Source organism: Vulpes vulpes, chromosome 3 (genome assembly GCF_048418805.1).
Source record: "Vulpes vulpes isolate BD-2025 chromosome 3, VulVul3, whole genome shotgun sequence".
Classification (NCBI taxonomy): Eukaryota; Metazoa; Chordata; class Mammalia; order Carnivora; family Canidae; genus Vulpes; species Vulpes vulpes.
Window position 1 is genome coordinate 112,413,422 of NC_132782.1, and position 20,303 is coordinate 112,433,724.

The following is a 20,303-nucleotide window of genomic DNA, read 5'->3' on the forward strand; positions in this document are numbered from 1 at the left end:
AGCTTGGATTCTGGCTGTGAGCACAGCTGTGACACCAAGGAGCCACATGGGGGCGCCTGGGGCCAGGTCGCCGCATGACCCTTGTGTCTGGCTCCATCCGCTTTACCCGACAGCCCTCCGTCTGCCTTTGTGGCTCTTCTGACCTTGCAGCTAAAAAACAGTGGAAATATGAGGGCATTTAAATGACAGCAATCATCAGTGTGTGGGTGCCTGAGATTCCAGAGCCCACTTTTCCCTTACAAAACGCTTACCTCATAGGACAACCTAGGTCCCTTCTGGATTTTGAAAACATTAATCCCTAAAAAATCAGATTGCACCGAAAGAGAAAGGTGGGTCCTGTGGCCTCAGCAACCTTCTCCATAGCCCATCCGAAGCCTCTTCACCTGCTTGTTCTGGACTTTCTAGGACTACAGACCACACGATTGGGCAACCACTTGGAAGACCGAGTCAACAAGTTTTTGCGACGACAGAATCATCCTGAAGCCGGGGAGGTGTTTGTCCGTGTGGTAGCCAGCTCAGACAAGACTGTGGAGGTCAAGCCTGGGATGAAGTCACGGTTTGTGTGCAGATGTCATGCTATTTTGTGAAGCGCTCTTTGAGGGGTCCCATAACTGGTTAACAAAAGCCCCACTTTCTGGCAAGGCTTTAGAGTTTGTATAATTCTGGGCAGCTGGCTGGCTCAGTCAGTAGCACATGTGACTTTTGATCTTGGGATTGGAAGTTCGAGCCCTATATTGGGTATAGAGATTACTAGAAATATAAGCTTAGAGTTTGTATAATTTAAAGGTTTTTCAGCATGTGATGTATAGTCAGTCCTTCTCTCAGTATTCCATAATCGTCAGGGGAGGTAAAATTCCTGGCTGAGCAAGACTGTGTCATAAAAAATAGGGTCACAGCCCCAAGCTGCCAAAGGCCAGGCTGGTGGGCAGAGCTCTGGGCCAGCAGGCAGCAGAGGTGAGCAGGCCTTCAGCTCCTCTGTACTGAGTGGGTTTAGAGCAGCAGGTCTTGTTTATCAGGCACCTTGTAGAACAATGACACGTGCAAACCTCAGGCTCTGACTTTTATTTCAGGTTTGTGGATTCTGGGGAAATGTCTGAATCTTTCCCATATCGAACCAAAGCACTCTTTGCTTTTGAGGAAATTGATGGAGTGGATGTGTGCTTCTTCGGGATGCATGTGCAAGAGTATGGCTCTGATTGCCCCCCTCCGAACACAAGGTAGCCTACCCCCTCCTCTTGGGTGCATGTCACTGGGCCTGTGGTGTTGCTGCAGACCAAGCCCTGAAGTGTCTCAGAGAACCTGTGTGCCCCAGAACTGGGTTTAAATCAAATAAGCCACACCTAACCAACCAGACTAGTTTAGTTTTCAACTAAACCAGTGAGTAATGAAGGGTTTTGGTGACTGTTTAAAGCATGTTTTGTGTAGTGAGGACTCATGGGTTCCTGTCCTGGTCTTGCTGTTGTCCGTCTTACCGGGGGCAGGTAGACCTACAGAGAAGGGGTTGGGGATCATCCTGTGGGCCCAAGTGTTGTAAAAACGAAGTGCCTCTGCCAAGAGTTATTTCAAGTTTGGTCAAGAATCCAGGTGAGAGGGAATTGGTAGAGGCTTTTCTTAGTTGGCCCTGGCTTTTCCATGGCTCTCCCCTTCCTCTCTCCTAATCCTTTTTTTTTTTTCTTTTCTTTTTCTTTTTTTTTTTTCTTTTCTTTTTTTTTTTTTTTTTTTTGCGATCCATTGCTTTTGGTCAGGGATGAGATCGTTTATTCATGCGCACTGGCAGTTGGTGATGAGAGTTTTCTTATGTCTTGTCTATGGGTAGTGTAAATGCTACAAAAACAATTTATTTCTGGAGGGTTTTTTGGATGTTGGTGTTTGGTTTCAAGTTTGGAGGATACCCCAAACTTGAATTTCTTCCCACCTGCTTCTCCAGGCGTGTGTACATATCTTATCTGGACAGTATTCATTTCTTCCGGCCCCGATGCCTCCGGACAGCTGTTTACCACGAGATCCTTATTGGATACTTAGAATATGTGAAGAAATTGGGGTGAGTTTAATCTAGATTATTCAGAACTAATAAAAATTCTATTTTTAATTTTCACTGTGTATTTTGTGAAATAACCAGAGTATGTTGTTGTTTTTTTAAGTCGTTTGTGTTTTTATTCTGATGTCCTCAGATCAATTCAGAGGTCTCCTGAGCCCCCTCCTGGATGCTTTCTCAGGCTCCCCAGCAGAGCGCACATGCTTGCTCTGCCTTCTTTGCTCTTCTCATTTTTTTTTCCTATTCTAGTCTTTCTGTTTTTTTTCTTTTTAAAACTTTATTGAGGCATATTTTATGTATCATAAAATTTTCCTGTTTCAAGTGTACACCTCAGTGATTTTTAGTAACTTCGCTGAGCAGTGTGGCCGGGGCTGAAGTCTGTCTGGGAGCATTGTCCTGCCCCCTACCCCCCAGTAATAGGACCCCCACCCATTTGTTGTTAATCCCTATTTCACCCCTGCCCCTGGCAACCATTAATCTACTTTCCCTCTCTGTAAATGTGCTTCTTCTGGGCATTTCATATGAATGGAATCCTATGAGATACTGGTCTTTGCATCTGCTTTTCTTTCTGTTTCAGTGTTCTAGATCTGTCACATCCTTTCCCAAATTTGAAAAAGTTAAGAGGTATTTGACACATCCCTAACAGAGTGACAGGTTTATTTTGACTTTAGCTCCTTAGAGATAAATACCCAGCTGCCTTTCCATTGCCCAGGAAGTAGTAGTTAGGAAAAGAGGCACGTTCCTGGGCATAAGCCATTCCGTGCCCCTGAGAGCCACGTCTCCCAGGCTCTTTCCTGTGCTGACAGGGTTCCCTTGGAGCCTCGACCCCTGCCTGGCACATATACCCTGGGAGGGAGCATCTTAGGGCCAATGTCCGGGTGTGCCCTTGCACGTGGAGATTCGGCCTCACCCCCCACCCCATGCACCCCTCCCCTCCATCCTGGTTTGGAACTTGTCTAAACATGTTCTGTTTTGTTGCAAACATGGTAATTTCTTTGTTTTCTTTTTTTTTTCCTAGTTATTTCTGTCGTTGCTTTGGTTCCTGCTCCTCAGCTCTTACTCTTTGGAAGCAGGGAGGCTTTCATCGGCACTTTGGTCTGAATTGTGTCTATGTATCCTGCAGGTATGTAACAGGACACATCTGGGCCTGCCCCCCAAGTGAAGGAGACGACTATATCTTCCATTGCCACCCCCCTGATCAGAAAATCCCCAAACCAAAGCGCCTGCAGGAGTGGTACAAGAAGATGCTGGACAAGGCGTTTGCAGAACGGATCATTCACGACTATAAGGTACCTGGGGTCGAAGCAGGGCGTGGCGGCTTGCTGGCTGTCTTCCTCTCGCACTCGTGCCCATTAGAGCTGTGTTCACCTGTGATGAGTAAAAAGCAAAGAGGATAAGTGTGAAGAGAAAGGATGTAGAAGCACCTCATCGGCAGTCCACCTAGATTTGTAGCTGGCAGTCTCAAAGTAGCCCTGTCCTCAGCCAGGCATGGCCCCTGCACCCCTCCCGGAGCACCACTCACTTCCCTCTTACCTTCTGTGCTTCCTTCACTCTCTAGGACATTTTCAAACAGGCAACTGAAGACAGGCTCACCAGTGCCAAGGAGCTGCCCTATTTTGAGGGTGACTTCTGGCCTAATGTGCTAGAGGAGAGCATTAAGGAGCTGGAGCAAGAAGAGGAGGAAAGGAAGAAGGAGGAGAGCACTGCGGCCAGTGAGACCACAGAGGTACAGAGACAGATGGACTCGCGCCTTTTTTGTCTGGTGGTATTTTCATATGTGCTCTCCACTTGTCACCAGCTATTACAGGTCGGGACTGGAGCTGGGGCACAGCCTACACTTCCTCCGTGTGGGCTGAGCTGAGATGTGGGTGCTTAGAGACATGTCACCTGGGAAAGGCAGATGGGAGGTGCTGGCTCTAGCATCTCTGAGTGGGGCAGGCAGGATAGAGACACAGAGAGGTGAGAGAGGAGGGCAGCCTGCTAGGCAGCCCAGAGCAGACAGCCGGGTGCCCATGGTCAGCAGCCAGGCCACTAACTATAGATCTTCCCTGAGAAAGAAAACCCTCAGTTGCCAGGCCTCTTAATTTCATTTTGTCAGAAGCCAGCCCACCCCACCCAGCAGCCCTCCATCCGGCATTGCCGTGGTACACCCACCGGCTCGCCAAGTCCCACCTCGCGTGGGCTCCGTGCTCAGCAATGTGGCAGTGAGCTAGAGAAGACTCTGTGCCTACCCTCATGGGGTGCCTGTTCTAGTAGGAAAAGCAAGTGCATCTTGAGACAGCGGTAGGAGCTGTAAGGAAACGGACACTGGTATGGGATGGGTGCACATGCTTCCAGCGGGGCCTGTTTGGGGAAGTGGCAGAGGCTGACCTGGTGAGAAGGAACCAGACAATCCTGGGGGAGGAACTGCCAGCAGGAGGAGGAAATATGTGAGGACTCACATTGGGAGCAAGCGTGTTGTGCTCAGATGTCCAAGGAAGAGAGCATGGGGGTTTTGGTTAGGTTCAGCTACAGGAGCAGCAGGGCGTATGTGCTATGTTGAGAGTAACAGCCGCAGAACTTGGGGTGGATCGTTAAAGTGTGCGAGGAAAGTCCTGGATCGGGGCTTCTTGCTGGGCCAGGGGCCTAAGAGCTGAGTCACTGCTGCTGCCTCTACCCAGGAGAGGAGGACGGTGAGGGTCAGGGACTGGCTGCAGGGATGCCTGTTGTGCAGGTCGGGTCCTGAGAGCCAGAGGTCTGCAGCTTGGGTCCCTGGAGGAGCCCAAGGGCTGTCCTTTGCCCACTTCCTTTGGCTGGGGCTCCTTAGAGGCAGGATCTGTCATCCGACAGCAGATAACCACACTCCTGAACGTCAGAGGATTTAGGTTTTGAGAAACTGTTCCACTGGGGTCTTTGGGAGGCTCCCAGAGATCCTGTTTACTTGCCGACCTTTGAAGGGTGGGCTGATTTTGAGTGGAAACGGGGAAGAGAGAGAGAGAGCACAGAGCTGGGCTGTGAGCTCAGGTCTGTCTCCATGTCCGCTGCTGCCTACATCTCAGATGGGAGGTGGCCTGAGTGAGATCACGAACCCGGGGCTCTGGGGCAGGGGATCACAGGAGGGAGAAGAAGGTCTGCATCTGGATAGTGGAGCGGGCTCTGAGGCAGGACACAGGCCCCAGCTGGGTGTCCCGTCCTAGGAGGATGTGCCTGCCTCTGGCCTGGTGGCAGCACCCTTAGCCAGTCTTTGCCACATCAGGGATTTGCCTGTGGTGGAGAGATGTGACATTCTCCGGCGTCCACTTCACAGAGGCATCAGGCGGGTCCCATCGTGGAGACACCGCGGGACCCCGTGGCAGGCAGGGGCTAGAGTTACCGACAGTACATGGGCCGGACTGCTGCTTTGCCATTGGAAGTGTTCGTCCCTGGGGGAAGCAGGGGGGACAGGCTGCAGCGTCCCGTGTGTGACCCCAGCTCCATGGGAAGAACCACCACAGCGGGGACACATAGGTACAACTCCTAGAAGAAAAATCAAAATGCTGAGGGGGAGGGTGGCAAGAATATATATATATTTTTTTAATTATTTGGCTATGTTTTCTGAACTTTGTGCAGTGATTGTATTTCTTTTATAACTTTTTAAAAGCATAGTTTTTAGAATGGTTTAAAGGCTGACAGAAAATGTGAGCAGATCTGTGGAGTTCCCAGACTGCCAGTCTCTCCCACTGCTGGGTTGCCCTCGCCCCCCCCCCCCCCCCCCCCCCCACTGACCGCTGCTGCTCACCTTGGCCCCTCTCTGGGGTTGTCAGTGTCCCTTGGGCACCACCCGGGTCTCAGCACCCAGAGTGTGTCTGTCTCTCCCTCTCTTTCCTCTTCTTGAAAACCAGGTTCTGGGATCCCTGGGTGGCGCAGCGGTTTGGCGCCTGCCTTTGGCCCAGGGCGCGATCCTGGAGACCCGGGATCGAATCCCACATCAGGCTCCCGGTGCATGGAGCCTGCTTCTCCCTCTGCCTGTGTCTCTGCCTCTCTCTCTCTCTCTGTGACTATCATAAATAAATAAAAAATTAAAAAAAAAAAAAAAAAGATAAAAAAAAAAAAAAAGAAAACCAGGTTCTTCTGACCAGACCTGGTGAACGTTTCTACCCTGGCACCTAAATGACTCCAAGCCCAAGTTCTTTCCAGAGTAGGAGCGCTTGAACTGAGGGGCAGGAGCCGCTACAGCACTCGGGGTGGGTGGGAGCAAGGGCAAGGAGAGGTCTCTGCCTCGGTAGCTCTGCCTGGGACATGGATAGGCCATTCTGGAAACTCTGCTCCTACCCCCGCAGCAGCTTCTCTTGGCACCTTTCCCCTTCTTGTGGACAGTGGATATTTGGAACCGTCTGCAAGGCAAAAAAAATCAGCGACTGAGCATTCAGGATGTGGCCTGGAGCGGCAGGGTCCAGTAGAGAGCAGGGAACTAGGAGAAATAGTTTGTACCCCCTCTATTGTCAGCGCCCAAACTAGCATACCGGTGTCTTCTCTGAGAGGTGCCTGCTGTGTGGCTGTTACGGCGTGGGTAGGGTTTCCTTGACCTCCAGGTGTCCCCGCTGCAGCCCTGGCGCTGCTCGCATCCTCCGGGGCATCTCCTAACAACGGCCTCCTGCCCTCGGCTGGGCCTCCTAGAGCTGTTGCGGGTTCCCCGGCCCAGCATCCAGAGAGGAAAGGAGGCCGGGCCTGTCCAGCAGCTTGGCATGTTGTTTTAGGGCAGCCAGGGCGACAGCAAGAATGCCAAGAAGAAGAACAACAAGAAAACCAATAAGAACAAAAGCAGTATCAGTCGAGCCAACAAGAAGAAGCCCAGCATGCCCAACGTGTCCAATGACTTGTCCCAGAAGCTCTATGCCACGATGGAGAAGCACAAAGAGGTAGAGCTGAGGGGGCGAGAGGGAGGGAGGGAGTGCTGCCAGTGGTCCATGCAGGGCCCCCCGACTGCATGCAGATGCCTGACCCCAATGGCCCGGCTCAACCCCAGGGGTCCTGGTAGCCCTGGGCCTGCGGGGCCAGCCCCCCCTTGGCACCACTGCCCCTGCTCTCCCTGTGGGCTGACGCCACTCTCCCCTGCAGGTCTTCTTTGTCATCCACCTGCACGCTGGGCCTGTCATCAACACACTGCCCCCCATCGTTGACCCTGACCCCCTGCTTAGCTGTGACCTCATGGATGGGCGTGACGCCTTCCTCACCCTCGCCAGAGACAAGCACTGGGAGTTCTCTTCCTTGCGTCGGTCCAAGTGGTCTACACTGTGCATGCTGGTGGAGCTGCACACCCAGGGCCAGGACCGCTTTGTCTACACCTGCAATGAGTGCAAGCACCACGTGGAGACACGCTGGCACTGCACCGTGTGCGAGGTAGGCCCACACCCTCTCCTTCCCTGCAGGGAGTGTCTGCAGCTCACAGAACTTCTGGCCCTGCTGGCATGGCCCAAGATTGGGGTCTGCCAGTCACTCTCCAGCCCTCTCTGCCATCAGCACATGAGCATTTCAGATTGAACCATGAAATGGTAGGGATTTTCCAGGGGGGCAAAATGACTACATGAAGAAGGCTCATCTACGTCCTGGTCCTCTTAGGGCATTGTTGGTCATGAGGCTGGTGTTTTCTAGTTCACAGATAAGAGGATCCTAGTCGATGTGGGCTGTGCCGGCTGCAGGCTCAACAGCACACCTTCATCATAGGAAGGAAGGAGGCTTTCTCCCTTAGGGGCCATGGTATGGTCCCAACCCAACTAAGCCTGACAGCGGGGCCCTCGATGTGTGTGGCAGGAAGGGCTGGTCTTCCAGGGAAGCAAGAATGGGCAGGCTTCCTAGAGGAGGCAGTGTTTAACCTGACTTTTTCAGGAAGATATGATAACAAAGCACTTTTATTCTACTCCTTGTTTTTTGCCAATACCGGCTGTGTGTCAGGAGCATCCATGGGCCTTATGGTCCAGGGTAGGAGCAGGAGGGAGGCGCTGGCTGTGCTTCAGCTCTACCAGGATCCTAACCTTTATTCCTGCCTCAAATTCTAGCCTTGCTGGGAAGCTGACAATGTCCTGTTCTGGTGGACCCCATGGTTGCACACGCTGGCTTCCTCTGCAGAGGTCTTGGCCCCTGTGTGAAGGGGTGTGGCCTCTCCATTCCCCAGTTGGGTCCCTCACGTGGGGTGAAGCAGGCTATTGTGGGCACCCCATCTCCCCCTACAGATAGTCACACACTCCCATCCCCCACCCAGTCCTCACCTTGCTGGAGTCCGCATTCAGAAGGGTTCCCAGAGTCACAGTCCATAGGAGCAGCTCTGTGATCTTGGGTTGAGGGGGTAAATAGGGCCTCATAATGCTTTTGTCTTTATTTGTCACTTTTTGTAGCCTTCTTTTGTCCTCTGTCACTTCCCGCTATTGGGATCTTCATGTCTTTTTGGAAAAAAAGTTGGTCCCAGTCATAGGGTTTCCTTCTCCAGGCCTGGCACACAATAGTCTGTCTCCAGATACAAGCAACTTTTAAGAAACCTGTGAACGCACATTTTTTCATTGTGGTTTGAGCCCAGGGACTGTCTTCCGGTCAAGGGGGGCCACCCTGCAGAGTTCTGGGGATGCACTAGAGCACCCAGCAGCCCCAGAGAGCAGGACCCAGTTTCTAGAAACCCAGCCAGTGGGACTTCAGTGAGCTTGGGAGCAACCATCAGGCTTCCCGGGCCAGGTATGGGAGCAGGACCCTGTGGGTCTGGGTGGCATTCCCCAGCAGCAGAGGAAGGAAGGAGAGGGGACACATGTCAAACAACATGCTCAAGGGCCCGTGAGACTGTAGGACTGGGAGGGGCAGGGTGAGGTGTGAGGCTCCAGGGGTAGCTGTATGGTGTCTGTCAGCCTCTGCCAGCTGTCTGGTCACGCGAGGCCCCGTGTGCTGACCACAGCTTGTGCCCTGTGCTTGTCCACAGGACTACGACCTTTGCATCAACTGCTACAACACGAAGAGCCATGCCCACAAGATGGTGAAGTGGGGGCTGGGCCTGGACGACGAGGGCGGCAGCCAGGGCGAGCCACAGTCCAAGAGCCCCCAGGAGTCACGGCGCCTGAGCATCCAGCGCTGCATCCAGTCCCTGGTGCATGCCTGTCAGTGCCGCAACGCCAACTGCTCGCTGCCGTCCTGCCAGAAGATGAAGCGGGTGGTACAGCACACCAAGGGCTGCAAACGCAAGACCAACGGGGGCTGCCCGGTGTGCAAGCAGCTCATCGCCCTCTGCTGCTACCACGCCAAACACTGCCAAGAAAACAAATGCCCAGTGCCCTTCTGCCTCAACATCAAACACAAGCTCCGCCAGCAGCAGATCCAGCACCGCCTGCAGCAAGCTCAGCTCATGCGCCGGCGGATGGCCACCATGAACACCCGCAATGTGCCTCAGCAGAGTCTGCCTTCCCCTACCTCAGCTCCGCCTGGGACCCCCACACAGCAGCCCAGCACACCCCAGACGCCGCAGCCCCCAGCCCAGCCCCAGCCCTCACCCGTGAGCATGTCACCAGCTGGCTTCCCCAGCGTGGCCCGGACTCAGCCCCCCACCACGGTGTCCACCGGGAAGCCCACCAACCAGGTGCCGGCCCCACCGCCCCCTGCCCAGCCTCCACCGGCCGCGGTGGAAGCGGCCCGGCAGATTGAGCGTGAGGCCCAGCAGCAGCAGCACCTGTACCGGGTGAACATCAACAATGGCATGCCCCCAGGGCGCCCAGGCATGGTGACCCCGGTGAGCCAGATGGCCCCCGTGGGCCTGAACGTGCCCCGTCCCAACCAGGTCAGCGGGCCTGTCATGCCCAATCTGCCGCCCGGGCAGTGGCAGCAGGCGCCCATCCCCCAGCAGCAGCCGATGCCAGGCATGCCGCGGCCGGTGATGTCCATGCAGGCCCAGCCAGCTGTGGCCGGGCCACGGATGTCTGGCGTGCAACCACCGCCCCGGAGCATCTCGCCCGGCGCCCTGCAGGACCTGCTGCGGACCCTGAAGTCGCCCAGCTCTCCGCAGCAGCAGCAGCAGGTGCTCAACATCCTCAAGTCCAACCCTCAGCTGATGGCGGCCTTTATCAAGCAGCGCACAGCCAAGTACGTGGCCAGTCAGCCTGGCCTGCAGCCCCAGCCCGGTCTGCAGCCCCAGCCCAGCCTCCAGGCCCAGCCCGGCCTGCACCAGCAGCCCGGCCTACAAAACCTGAACGCCATTCAAGCCGGCGGGCCCCGGCCCGGCGTGCCCCCGCAGCAGCCGGCGATGGGAGGCCTGAACCCCCAGGGCCAGGCCCTGAACATCATGAACCCGGGCCACAACCCCAGCATGGCAAGCATGAACCCACAGTACCGGGAGATGCTCCGGAGGCAGCTGCTCCAGCAACAGCAGCAGCAGCAGCAGCAGCAACAGCAGCAGCAGCAGGGCAGCGCAGGCATGGCTGGGGGCATGGCCGGGCATGGCCAGTTCCAGCAGCCCCAAGGACCTGGAGGCTACCCCCCAGCCATGCAGCAGCAGCGGATGCAGCAGCACCTCCCCATCCAGGGCAGCTCCATGGGCCAGATGGCGGCTCAGATGGGACAGCTCGGCCAAATGGGGCAGCCGGGGCTGGGGGCAGACAGCACCCCTAACATCCAGCAGGCCCTGCAGCAGCGGATTCTGCAGCAGCAGCAGATGAAGCAGCAGATCGGGTCCCCGGGCCAGCCGAACCCCATGAGCCCCCAGCAGCACATGCTCTCAGGACAGCCACAGGCCTCGCACCTCCCCGGCCAGCAGATGGCCACATCCCTCAGTAGCCAGGTGCGGTCTCCGGCCCCTGTCCAGTCTCCGCGGCCCCAGTCCCAGCCTCCACATTCCAGCCCGTCGCCACGGATACAGCCCCAGCCTTCGCCACACCATGTGTCGCCCCAGACTGGTTCCCCCCACCCAGGACTCGCAGTCACCATGGCCAGCTCCATAGATCAGGGACACTTGGGGAACCCCGAACAGAGTGCAATGCTCCCACAGCTGAACACCCCCAACAGGAGTGCGTTGTCCAGTGAGCTGTCCCTGGTCGGCGACACCACAGGAGACACCCTAGAAAAGTTTGTGGAGGGTTTGTAGCATTGTGAGAGCATCGCTTTTTTTTTCCCCCCTTTCATGTTCTTGGACCTTTTGTACTGAAATCCAGACATCTAGGCTCTTTTTATCCCTAGATGGAACTGCTACTTCCAAGCCATGGAAGGGTAGATTGCTGTTTAAAGAAACAATACAAAGAATATATTTTTTTGTTAAAAACCAGTTGATTTAAATATCTGGTCTCTCTCTCTCTCTCTTTTTGTTTTTGTTTTTTGTTTTTGTTTTTTTGTTTTGGGGGGAGGGGGGTTTTGTTTGATTCTTTTTGTCGTCATTGGTGACTCATGCCTTTTTTTAACGGGAAAAACAAGTTCATTATATTCATATTTTTTATTTGTATTTTCAAGACTTTAAACATTTATGTTTAAAAGTGAGAAGAAAAATAATATTCAGAAACTGATTCTTGAAATAATGCAAGCTTATAATGTATCCCGATAACTTTCTGATGTTGCGGGAAGATTTTTTCTATAGTGAACTCTGTGGGCGTTCTCCAAGTATTACCCCTGGACGATAGGAATTGGCTCCTGCGTGCACACACGTACACACCCACACACACATCTATCTATACATACTGGCTTAAGCCAAACTCTTGTCTTGCAGATGTAGAAATTGTTGCTTTGTTTCTCTGATAAAACTGGTTTTAGACAAAAAATAGGGATGATCACTCTCTTAGACCATGCTAATGTTAATAGAGAAGAAGCATTCTTTTCTTTCTTCTATGTGAAACTTGAAATGAGGAAAAGCAATTCTAGTGTAAATCATGCAAGCGCTATAATTACTATAAATAAGAAAATTCAAGAAGATTCAATCACTGTATAGAATGGTAAAGTACCAACTCATTTCTTATATCATATTGTTAAATAAACTGTGTGCAACAGACAAAAAGGGTGGTCCTTCTTGAATTCATGTACATGGTATTAACACTTAGTGTTCGGGGTTTTTTGTTATGAAAATGCTGTTTTCAACATTGTATTTGGACTATGCATGTGTTTTTCCCCCATTGTATATAAAGTACCGCTTAAAATTGATATAAATTACTGAAGTTTTTAACATGTATTCTGTTCTTTAAGATCCCTGTAAGAATGTTTAAGGTTTTTATTTATTTATATATATTTTTGGAGTCTGTTCTTTGTAAGACATGATTCTGGTGGATTGCTCACAGAGGAGAGGCGGGGACCACGGTCATGGTGGCCATGTGGGTGGTGGCCAGGCCCAGCCAAGGCCTGGATGGTTCTCTTTCCAGGAACCGAGATGGTCAAGCTCGCTGGTGGCCTCAGATTCAGTGCTCCGCGGGGAACTTCACCCACAGAGATAGGGCTGCAGATGGGTCTGAAGCAGCACATTGCCTCCTGTCCTCCTGCCCTAAGCCTCGAAAACCCAGAGTAGGAATGGTTCCTGCACTTGTTTTCAGCAGCATCCCCTCCCCTTACCTATACGCAAATCCCAGAATTGGTGTAAAACGTGCTGCAGGGATTGGAGGTGTTTCCTGATTGTCCCACAAATCCTGTGCTCCATAGGAGAGGACACACAGTGCAGGGCATCCTGCTGGGGGCCTCCGATGCCCAGCCCAGCATCATTCTTCACCCTCTAGAAACAGGGCGGTGCCTGTGAGGGCAGTAATGTGGTGAAAGCCCTCCAGCTTCCAGGGACGGACGCTTGGCCACGTGGTCCCACAGCACCCCGCCCTGGGGAGCATGGAAGTGTGCCCTCTAGTCCGCAGCACTCCTCCCCTACAAGCACAAGTGACTCTTGTATCCCTGGTCCCCCAGCCTGGGGCGGGGTAGGGGGCGGTTGTGGTGGCATATGGAGAACTCCTGGCCCAAATAGTTTCCCTGTTGGCCCTGTATTCACAGAGATAATTTCAGAATCCTTGGTTTGAGAATCTAAATTTGAAGAAACTTAAAAAGAAATTCTAGCACAGAGCTTCAAATATTGAGTTTTAACATAGGTGAAGCGAGATAATAAGGCCGTCACTAGCATTGCCAACCAATTGCCATTTCCACCACATCCCCAGAAGGGAAAGCAGGGCCACGGCCCTCCAGTGGCCATTCGGCCATCCTTACTCTGCTTGCTTCTCGAATCTGGGACCCTCCCGAATCGCTCTCTCCACCGAGTCCGAGGCCGCGTGCAGACAGAAGGGGTGAGGTGTCTGGGGCCCTGGAGGAGCGGCTCCAGCCCTGTACTCGTGCGGCGCAGCCATTTCATGTGGCCGGTGGGGGGTATCTTTCTCAGGTCGTCCTGGGATCCAAAACTGTACAGATCTCATCTTTTTGGAGTCCATGTCCTGTGTAATCCGCCAAGGGATGCGGCCGAGGGTGTGGTCTGGGGGTGCTGACCCTGCCCTCGGCGTAAGGAGATTTCTGTAAGAGCTGGGAAGCCCCTGCGCTGCGTCTCATGCTGTATACTTAAGAGGAGAAGAAAAAAGTCCTATATTTGTGATCAAAAAGAGGAAACTTGAAATGTGCTGGTGTTTATAATAAAAGCTGGTAAAACTGCTTGGATTCAAAGATGGTCACAGTTGGCTAACGACCCTGAGAATGTGCTTAGCGAGCCAGTGTTCGCAAGCCCCAAGGGTCCCGGTTGAGCGTGCCTAGTCCGTGTGTTTGATTACGTTTCTGAGAACTCGGCCTGTTAAAAACGGGTAGGATGCAATGTCCAGCGGAAGCGGTGGAGCGCCTTCGGCTTCTGGGATGTCAGGCTGAAGACGGCGCTCTCCCCTCTTGTCGCTGACTGCTCCGAAGTGGAACCAAAGATCCTGTCCAAACCAGAACGTGCTTGTCGCCCTGCTGCTCTGCACAGGCCGGTGCTCCTGTGTGGGAGCGGACACGCTTCACCCAAGGAGCCCCCGGCAGGGACGCCCTGTGTCGCTGCGCTGCCTCCGGCAGCCTCTCATGCCAAGCCGGGGCCAGGGCGACAGGTCGCTCGTGGAACGTAAGTGATCGTAGCCCGCGGGCTAAAGGACAAGACGGAACCGCGCTGAGCAGACCAGAGGCAGGCGGTGCCCGCTCGGAGATTTCCCAGGCTCAGGCCAAGGCTCCAGGGTCCCGGGCGCACCGGCCGCGGGGCTGGGGCGCGGGCTCCCACTTTCGGGGGTTGAGAGGCAGGCTTCCACTTTCAGGGGTTGAGAGGCGGGCGGGACGCGGCTCGCGGGACGTGGGGCCTGCGGCATCCAGGGGGCTGGCGCGGCCACGGCAGGTCGGCAGCACCCAGGAGCCTGGGCCATAGCGAGCTCAGCTCTGCCCGCCTTTCCAGGTGCTGTGGAAGGCATCAGGGCGCTGCGGCCACGGGCCTGAGGCAGGAGGCCGGGGAGGGGACCTGGCCGGGCAGGTGGGGGCCGCCCATCCTGAGCTGCGCTGCGCACTGCAGGGCCCACGCCCGCTGTCCTCCAGGCCGGCTCCGCAGGCCCGGCCTGGTCTCCCTTGGGGCTACCTTGCGGGGGGGCGCCGAACACCCCCTGGCACACAGGAGGCGGTGTCCAAGGCCTCCCAGGTCCGGGTGGGACTGGCCCTGTCCGGGTGGGGCCCGCCGGCCCAGGGCATCGACGGGGCGGTTACTGAAGCGGCCTTACGTTCTGGGCCCGGGACCAGGGCTCTGGGCCAGTGATGAGAAAGCCTCTCACAAACCGATGCTGAGGTTGCCTGGGTGGCTCAGTCGCATAAGCATCTACCTTTGGCTTGGGTACCCCAGGGTCCTGGAATCAGGCCCCACATCGGGCTCCAAGCTCTCCTGGGGGCCTACTTCTTCTCTCCCCTGCTCATGTTCTCTCTCTCTCAAATAAAATATTTTTAAAAAATAAACATGTTTAAAGTAGTCCTATAGAGGTATGTCAACAGAGTCCAAGCCTGAAGATCCTCAAAGCCTGTAGTGATGTGTAGAGACTGTTCTAGGTGAGGGTGGTCCTTTAGGAAAACCTCCAGAGAGGACATCCTTGGAAGGATGGCGAGGGGCTGTGGCGGGGCTCCCTGCGCCAGGTCCCACCCTGTGTCTCTGACCCCACCCAGGACCCCTCACGTCTGGCACAAGTTTGGGGGCCTCAGAGCGGGAAGCGTTGCTTCATGTGCTGCCACAAGTTGAGCATCTGGAGGCGGGGCGGTCAGGGGTCCAGACCAAAGCTGGGAGGTGCAGAGAAAGGCAGCAGGTTCCATTGAGGAGGCCTGGCTTCCATGCAGGAGGCAACCAGAGGCCTGGTGTTCAGCTGCCAGAACTGGCGTCCCCTGGGAGGGCCAGGTCCCCGCATAGGGGACTCCCTGAGCTTCTGGGGAGGCCGGTTCTCACTGTTCCCGCCCTCTAGCCACTTGAGTTCTGGTCTCTGGTTTCCTGGGTGAGGAAGAGGGATTCTCTCGTAGGGGGAGGTCAGCAAGTGTGAGAAATGACAGGAAAGACGTGAGTGGGTCTCGAGCCGAGGCCCCCTTGCCTCCAGAACAGGTGATTTCGGGGGCGCACCCCTGCTATCCAGTTGACAGGGAAACAAGCAGGCCCGGTGCAAGCCCTGAGTTTGCTCCCTTAGCAGCCACCTGCTGGGCACATCCAAGCCGCCGCCCTCCAGCCCTTGGAGAGCTCCTCCAGCAACCACAGGAGGAAGGGCGACGTGGTGCTGGGGCTCAAAGGGGGCACGGACCCCAGTCCGCGCTGGGAGCGAGGAGGTGTCTCCGGTCGGGGTGGCACCCTCTCCGGACAGCCCAGCGGGGATCTTGCCGACACCCTGGCGTCGTGGCCTGCGCCGGGCAGGCGGGCGAGCTGCTGAGTTCCTGAGGAGCTCCCAGGTGAGGCCTGGGCCTCAGTCTACACGCGGAGCAGCGAGGCCCAAGGGGGGCCAAGAACAACCATCTTGACTTTGAAATTGCCTTGTCTTTTTTTTATTTTTTTTTTTAATCTCAACGCCCAACACCCAGGGTACCTGGATAGCTCAGTCGGTGAAGCATGTCTTTGGCTCAGGTCATGATCCGAGTCCTGGGATGGAGCCCTGTGTCAGGAATCCCTGCTCAGCAGAGAGTCTGCTGCTCCCTCTGCTTCCGCCTCTGTGTGCGCTCACACGCGCTCTCTCTCTCTCAAATCTCTCGAAGAAAAATAATTTCAACACCCAACGTAGGGCTCAAACCCACAACCCCAAGCATCACATATTCCACCAACGGAGCCCCGAAACTGCCTTAGTCCTAATGTTCACAATAGATCGCTTGGAAAGAGGGGATTTGCTCAAGTGGCTCTGTGGCCTCCACAGCATTCGCTCTGAGCTGGCACCTTCCAACCCCTTCTGTCCTCCAATCCCTGAATAAGCGCCTGGCAGGCCCACTGGCAGCCGAGGTCCCCTGGATGGACAGGAGCTAGGGCAGGACCCAGGGCACAGGGAGGTTCGGGAAGATGTCCTGTGAGGTACATTTGTAAACCTGCAGACCGTGGGCAAAACAGACAAAGGAATCCCACCGTGCTTGCTCTTCCACAAAAGCAGCGCCGGGTCCCCGGGCAATGGGAAAGCGCTCGTGCTGGTTCTCTGCACCGGTTGCGCGAGTGCTGGGGTCAGGCCCGTCCTGTCTCCTGGACCACTCGGAAGACACCGGCTGCCCTGTGCCTGGGGACATTTCCACCCTGCCCTCCGATACCCCATCGGACCGGAGGATCCTGAGCGAGGGGGCCCTCTTCGTACCTGAAGGGACGTGGTCTTGGTGAGGGGAGCTCTGTGAAAGCCACCCACCTGCTGGGGCCTGACGCCACATGCTGCGCAAGATGCCACCTGGACTGGGCCTCTGACTGGTGGGGTAAGGGCCCATGGTACCCAGGCAGCCAGCCAGTCCTTCGGGGAGGCAGGGCCTCACTGGCACGGGACAGACGTCGAGAGGGGTCCTGAGCCACCAGGAAGCCATGCAGACGGGGAAAGGGGATGCCAGCAGGTGAAGCCTCCCCAGACAGCCTTTCTGCTCTTTATGGGTGTTGGGCTAAGAGTGGGGCTCTAGTGGGGCAGGTGCGTTACCGGAGCCCACATGCACACACTCACCCAACCACGCACAGAACAGAATTGCTTCTCTGCACTGGAGAGTCTCTCACACCAAGCTAATTTTTCCATGTCTTCCTTCAAGCAAGCTGTAGACACAGTAGATTTTGAGTTTTGGTGGACGTTTGTTCCAATGCCTAGAATGACCTCGTCCGCAGGCTGGGGGAAAGATGTGACCCGAGTGCTTTGACAGGACAGAAGGCATCTTTCAAACTGCACCCTCGAGGCTAGTTAACCAAGTGGTAGCCCCCAGAAGTTTCTAGGAATAAATGCAGTGGGAGAGGTGGCCACCTTTTCCAGAGCCAGAGTTGCTCAGAAAAGCCAGGAAGCCCTGAGAGGGCCCTGGGCCAAGTGCCAATGCCACAGAGCATGAAAAGGGACAGAGACCTTGGGTCCAATCACTCCTGAAAGTTTGGGATCAACCTGTGACGTTTCCAGTGTCCTTGATGGTGGAATTAAAGGCGGACACTGTCAAAGCAGGAGGAGTCATTCGGAGAAAAAAAACTCAAGAGTCCCCCACTGAAATGAGAAATGTTCTGGTAAGTTCCAGGCCAGGTCCTAAGCGCTGCACCTGCCTCCACGAAGGGCCACGGATCTGGCTTCTGGCCAGGTCCCACCATCAGCAAGTGTGCAGGTTGGGGTCAGGGCCCGGGTTCCCCCAGACCTATTGCCGTTGGCAGGTGTCTGAAGTCAGCTGGGGGCTGACGTTCGTCAGACACAGAGATAGTTGTCGAGTGAATCAGCAAAATACTGGGTCACATGCTGAGCTGGCATCAAAGTCCTGCAAAGGAAGACAGGGACTCGAAGAATCACACAAAACCCAGTGCAGGTGCCACCAGGCTGCTAGCTGCTTCTCTGAATTTGAACGATCTGGCACCTCTGAAGCCGGGGAGCGTCAGTGCCTCCGAAGCTGCGGCCACAGCCTCCAGATGCAGCTCAGTGTGGCCCTGGGGGCACCGGCGGAGGCGGCCTCCCTCTCCAGAGCTGCACAGCTCTCGGACGACACCCGGCCTCCATGACTGCCCGGCCTCTCCCCACCACCTCCTGCCTCCAACTTCTTCTTCTTCTTTTTTTTTTTTAAGATTTTACTTATTTATTCATGAGAGGCACAGAGAGGCAGAGACACAGGTAGAGGGAGAAGCAGGCTCCATGCAGGGAGCCCGATGGGACTCGATCCCAGGACTCCAGGATCACGCCCTGGGCCGAAGGCAGGCGCTCAACCACTGAGTCACCCCGGGATCCCCACCTCCAACTTCTAAAAAAAATGTATCGAAGTCCTCTCTACAGCCACACGGGGCTCACACCTACCTACAACCCCAAGACCAAGAGTCCTGCTCTGCCAACTGAGCCAGCCAGGTGCCCCCAAACCCCTATTTTTTGAACTTCAAAAATGAAGATGCCCTATAAGAGAGTTTATTAAACTGGGAGAAAATCCCATCACCCCTGGGCCCTTTCCAGGCCAAAAAGTATCCTATCGCCCCAAGCTTTCCTTCCTCTGGGAACTCCCAGGATGCTGCCCAGTGAAGCCGGAAGCTCGCCCACAAGTTGGTGCCTTGAACTAAGAAAGGCAAATAAAAGGAGACACATTTGTTTTTCCTTTCCAGAGGGCATTACACAAATTACAGTAAAATATGCATAAAGATTACCGTTGTAATAATTTTTTAAAAAGATTTTATTTATTTATTCATGGCAGAGAGAGAGAGAGAGAGAGAGAGAGAGAGAGAGAGAGAAGCAGTCTCCATGCAGGGAACCCAATGTGGGACTCGATTCCAGGTCTCCAGGATCACACCCTAGGCCGAAGGCGGCGCCAAACCGCTGAGCCACCGGGACTGCCCCCGTTGTAATAATTTTTTAAAGGTTTTATTTATTTGAGAGCAAGTGCGTGGAGTGGGGCGGGGCAGGGGGAGAGGGACCAGCCGACTGCTGAGCGTGGAGCCCAAGCCAGGCCTGGAGCTCACAACCCCAAGATAACGACCTGAGCTGAGACCGAAAGGCGGCTGCCCGCTAACCGAGCCCCGCAGGCGCCCCTCCACCGTCATCGTTTTGAAGCGCACAGCTCGGTGGCACTAAATGCATCCCCACTGCTGCGTGGCCATCACCGCCACCGTCTCCAGAGCTCATTTTGCAAAACTGAAACTCTGTCCCTGTTAGACAGGATTCCCCATTGCCCTCCCACCCCTGCCCAGCACCCCCCTCCCCCTGCCGGTGTCTGGATTCGACAGTTCCGATGCCTCGTGCGAGTGGGATCACACGGTATCTGTCTTTTTGTGTCCTTGACCATCAGGCCCCCCGGTTCACCCACGCTGCAGCAGGTGTCAGAAATTCCCTCCTCTCCTGGCTGAAGAACATCCATTGTCCGTGTGTTCTGTGCTTCGGGGACCCCTTCAACTGTGGCTGGGCAGGTTGGCCCTGCCTTCCGGCTGCCACGAATGACACGGCTTGCGTTTCTCCAGGCCCCCGGCTTGCTGCTGTCAAAGGCGGTGGCCTCTGGAGAAGCAAGGGCAGCCTCGTAGAGGCCGCGGCAGTGGTCAGGAGACCCAGGGGCCCTCTCCTCCTCTGCTTCTCTCTGTGCCCCGCCAGCAATCCCGGCCAGTCTCGGTCAGTCCAAGTCGTACATCTGCATCTAATCATTTTCTTCCTTCTTCCAATTTCCTCATACTCTCAGGGACTGAAATCTGCCCAGGCCCCTCAAGACTTGGTTTGGGGGACACCTGGGTGGCTCGGCGGTTGAGCATCTGTCTGCCTTCAGGTCAGGGCGTCATCCGGGGTCTGGGGAGCCTGCTTCTCCCTCTGCCTGTGTCTTTGCCATTCTGTCTCTTTCATGAAAAAATAAAATCTTAAAAAAAAAAAGACTTGATTTGGGTCCATAGGCATCTTGGAAAGCCAGAGTTCCCCAGGCTACCAGAAGATAGTTTTGCGAACATCTGTAGCTGAGGGCGTCTGACGTCCACAGGCCAGGAGAGGACAGGAGTGTCTGGAACCTGGTGTCTTTGTCCTCCACAGAGCCTGGGTCCTGCCCATCATTTTTTAAAACTTTAGTGATTTTTTAAAAAGATTTATTTATTTATGATAGAGAGAGGAAGAGACACAGGAGGAGGGAGAAGCAGGCTCCATGCTGGGAGCCCGACTTCGGCTTGATACTGGGACTCCAGGATCGCGCCCTGGGCCAAAGGCAGGCGCTAAACCGCTGAGCCACCCAGGGA

General features: G+C 54.9%; 1 protein-coding gene across 3 annotated transcripts in view; it reads left to right on the top strand.

Annotated features, from left to right (window-relative positions):
• Positions 1 to 12,164, top strand: part of CREBBP (CREB binding protein) — a 127,660-nt gene extending 115,496 nt beyond the window's left edge. For all 3 annotated transcript variants that reach the window (XM_026003007.2, XM_072751363.1, XM_026003008.2), the window contains 8 exons: positions 406 to 556; positions 1,071 to 1,217; positions 1,928 to 2,041; positions 3,159 to 3,324; positions 3,594 to 3,761; positions 6,751 to 6,912; positions 7,112 to 7,393; positions 8,955 to 12,164. In XM_026003007.2, the coding sequence (XP_025858792.2) occupies positions 406 to 556; positions 1,071 to 1,217; positions 1,928 to 2,041; positions 3,159 to 3,324; positions 3,594 to 3,761; positions 6,751 to 6,912; positions 7,112 to 7,393; positions 8,955 to 11,102 (3,338 nt within the window). In that variant the 3' untranslated portion in view covers positions 11,103 to 12,164. The remainder of the gene's footprint in view (positions 1 to 405; positions 557 to 1,070; positions 1,218 to 1,927; positions 2,042 to 3,158; positions 3,325 to 3,593; positions 3,762 to 6,750; positions 6,913 to 7,111; positions 7,394 to 8,954) is intronic.
• The last annotated feature ends 8,139 nt before the right edge of the window (positions 12,165 to 20,303 follow it).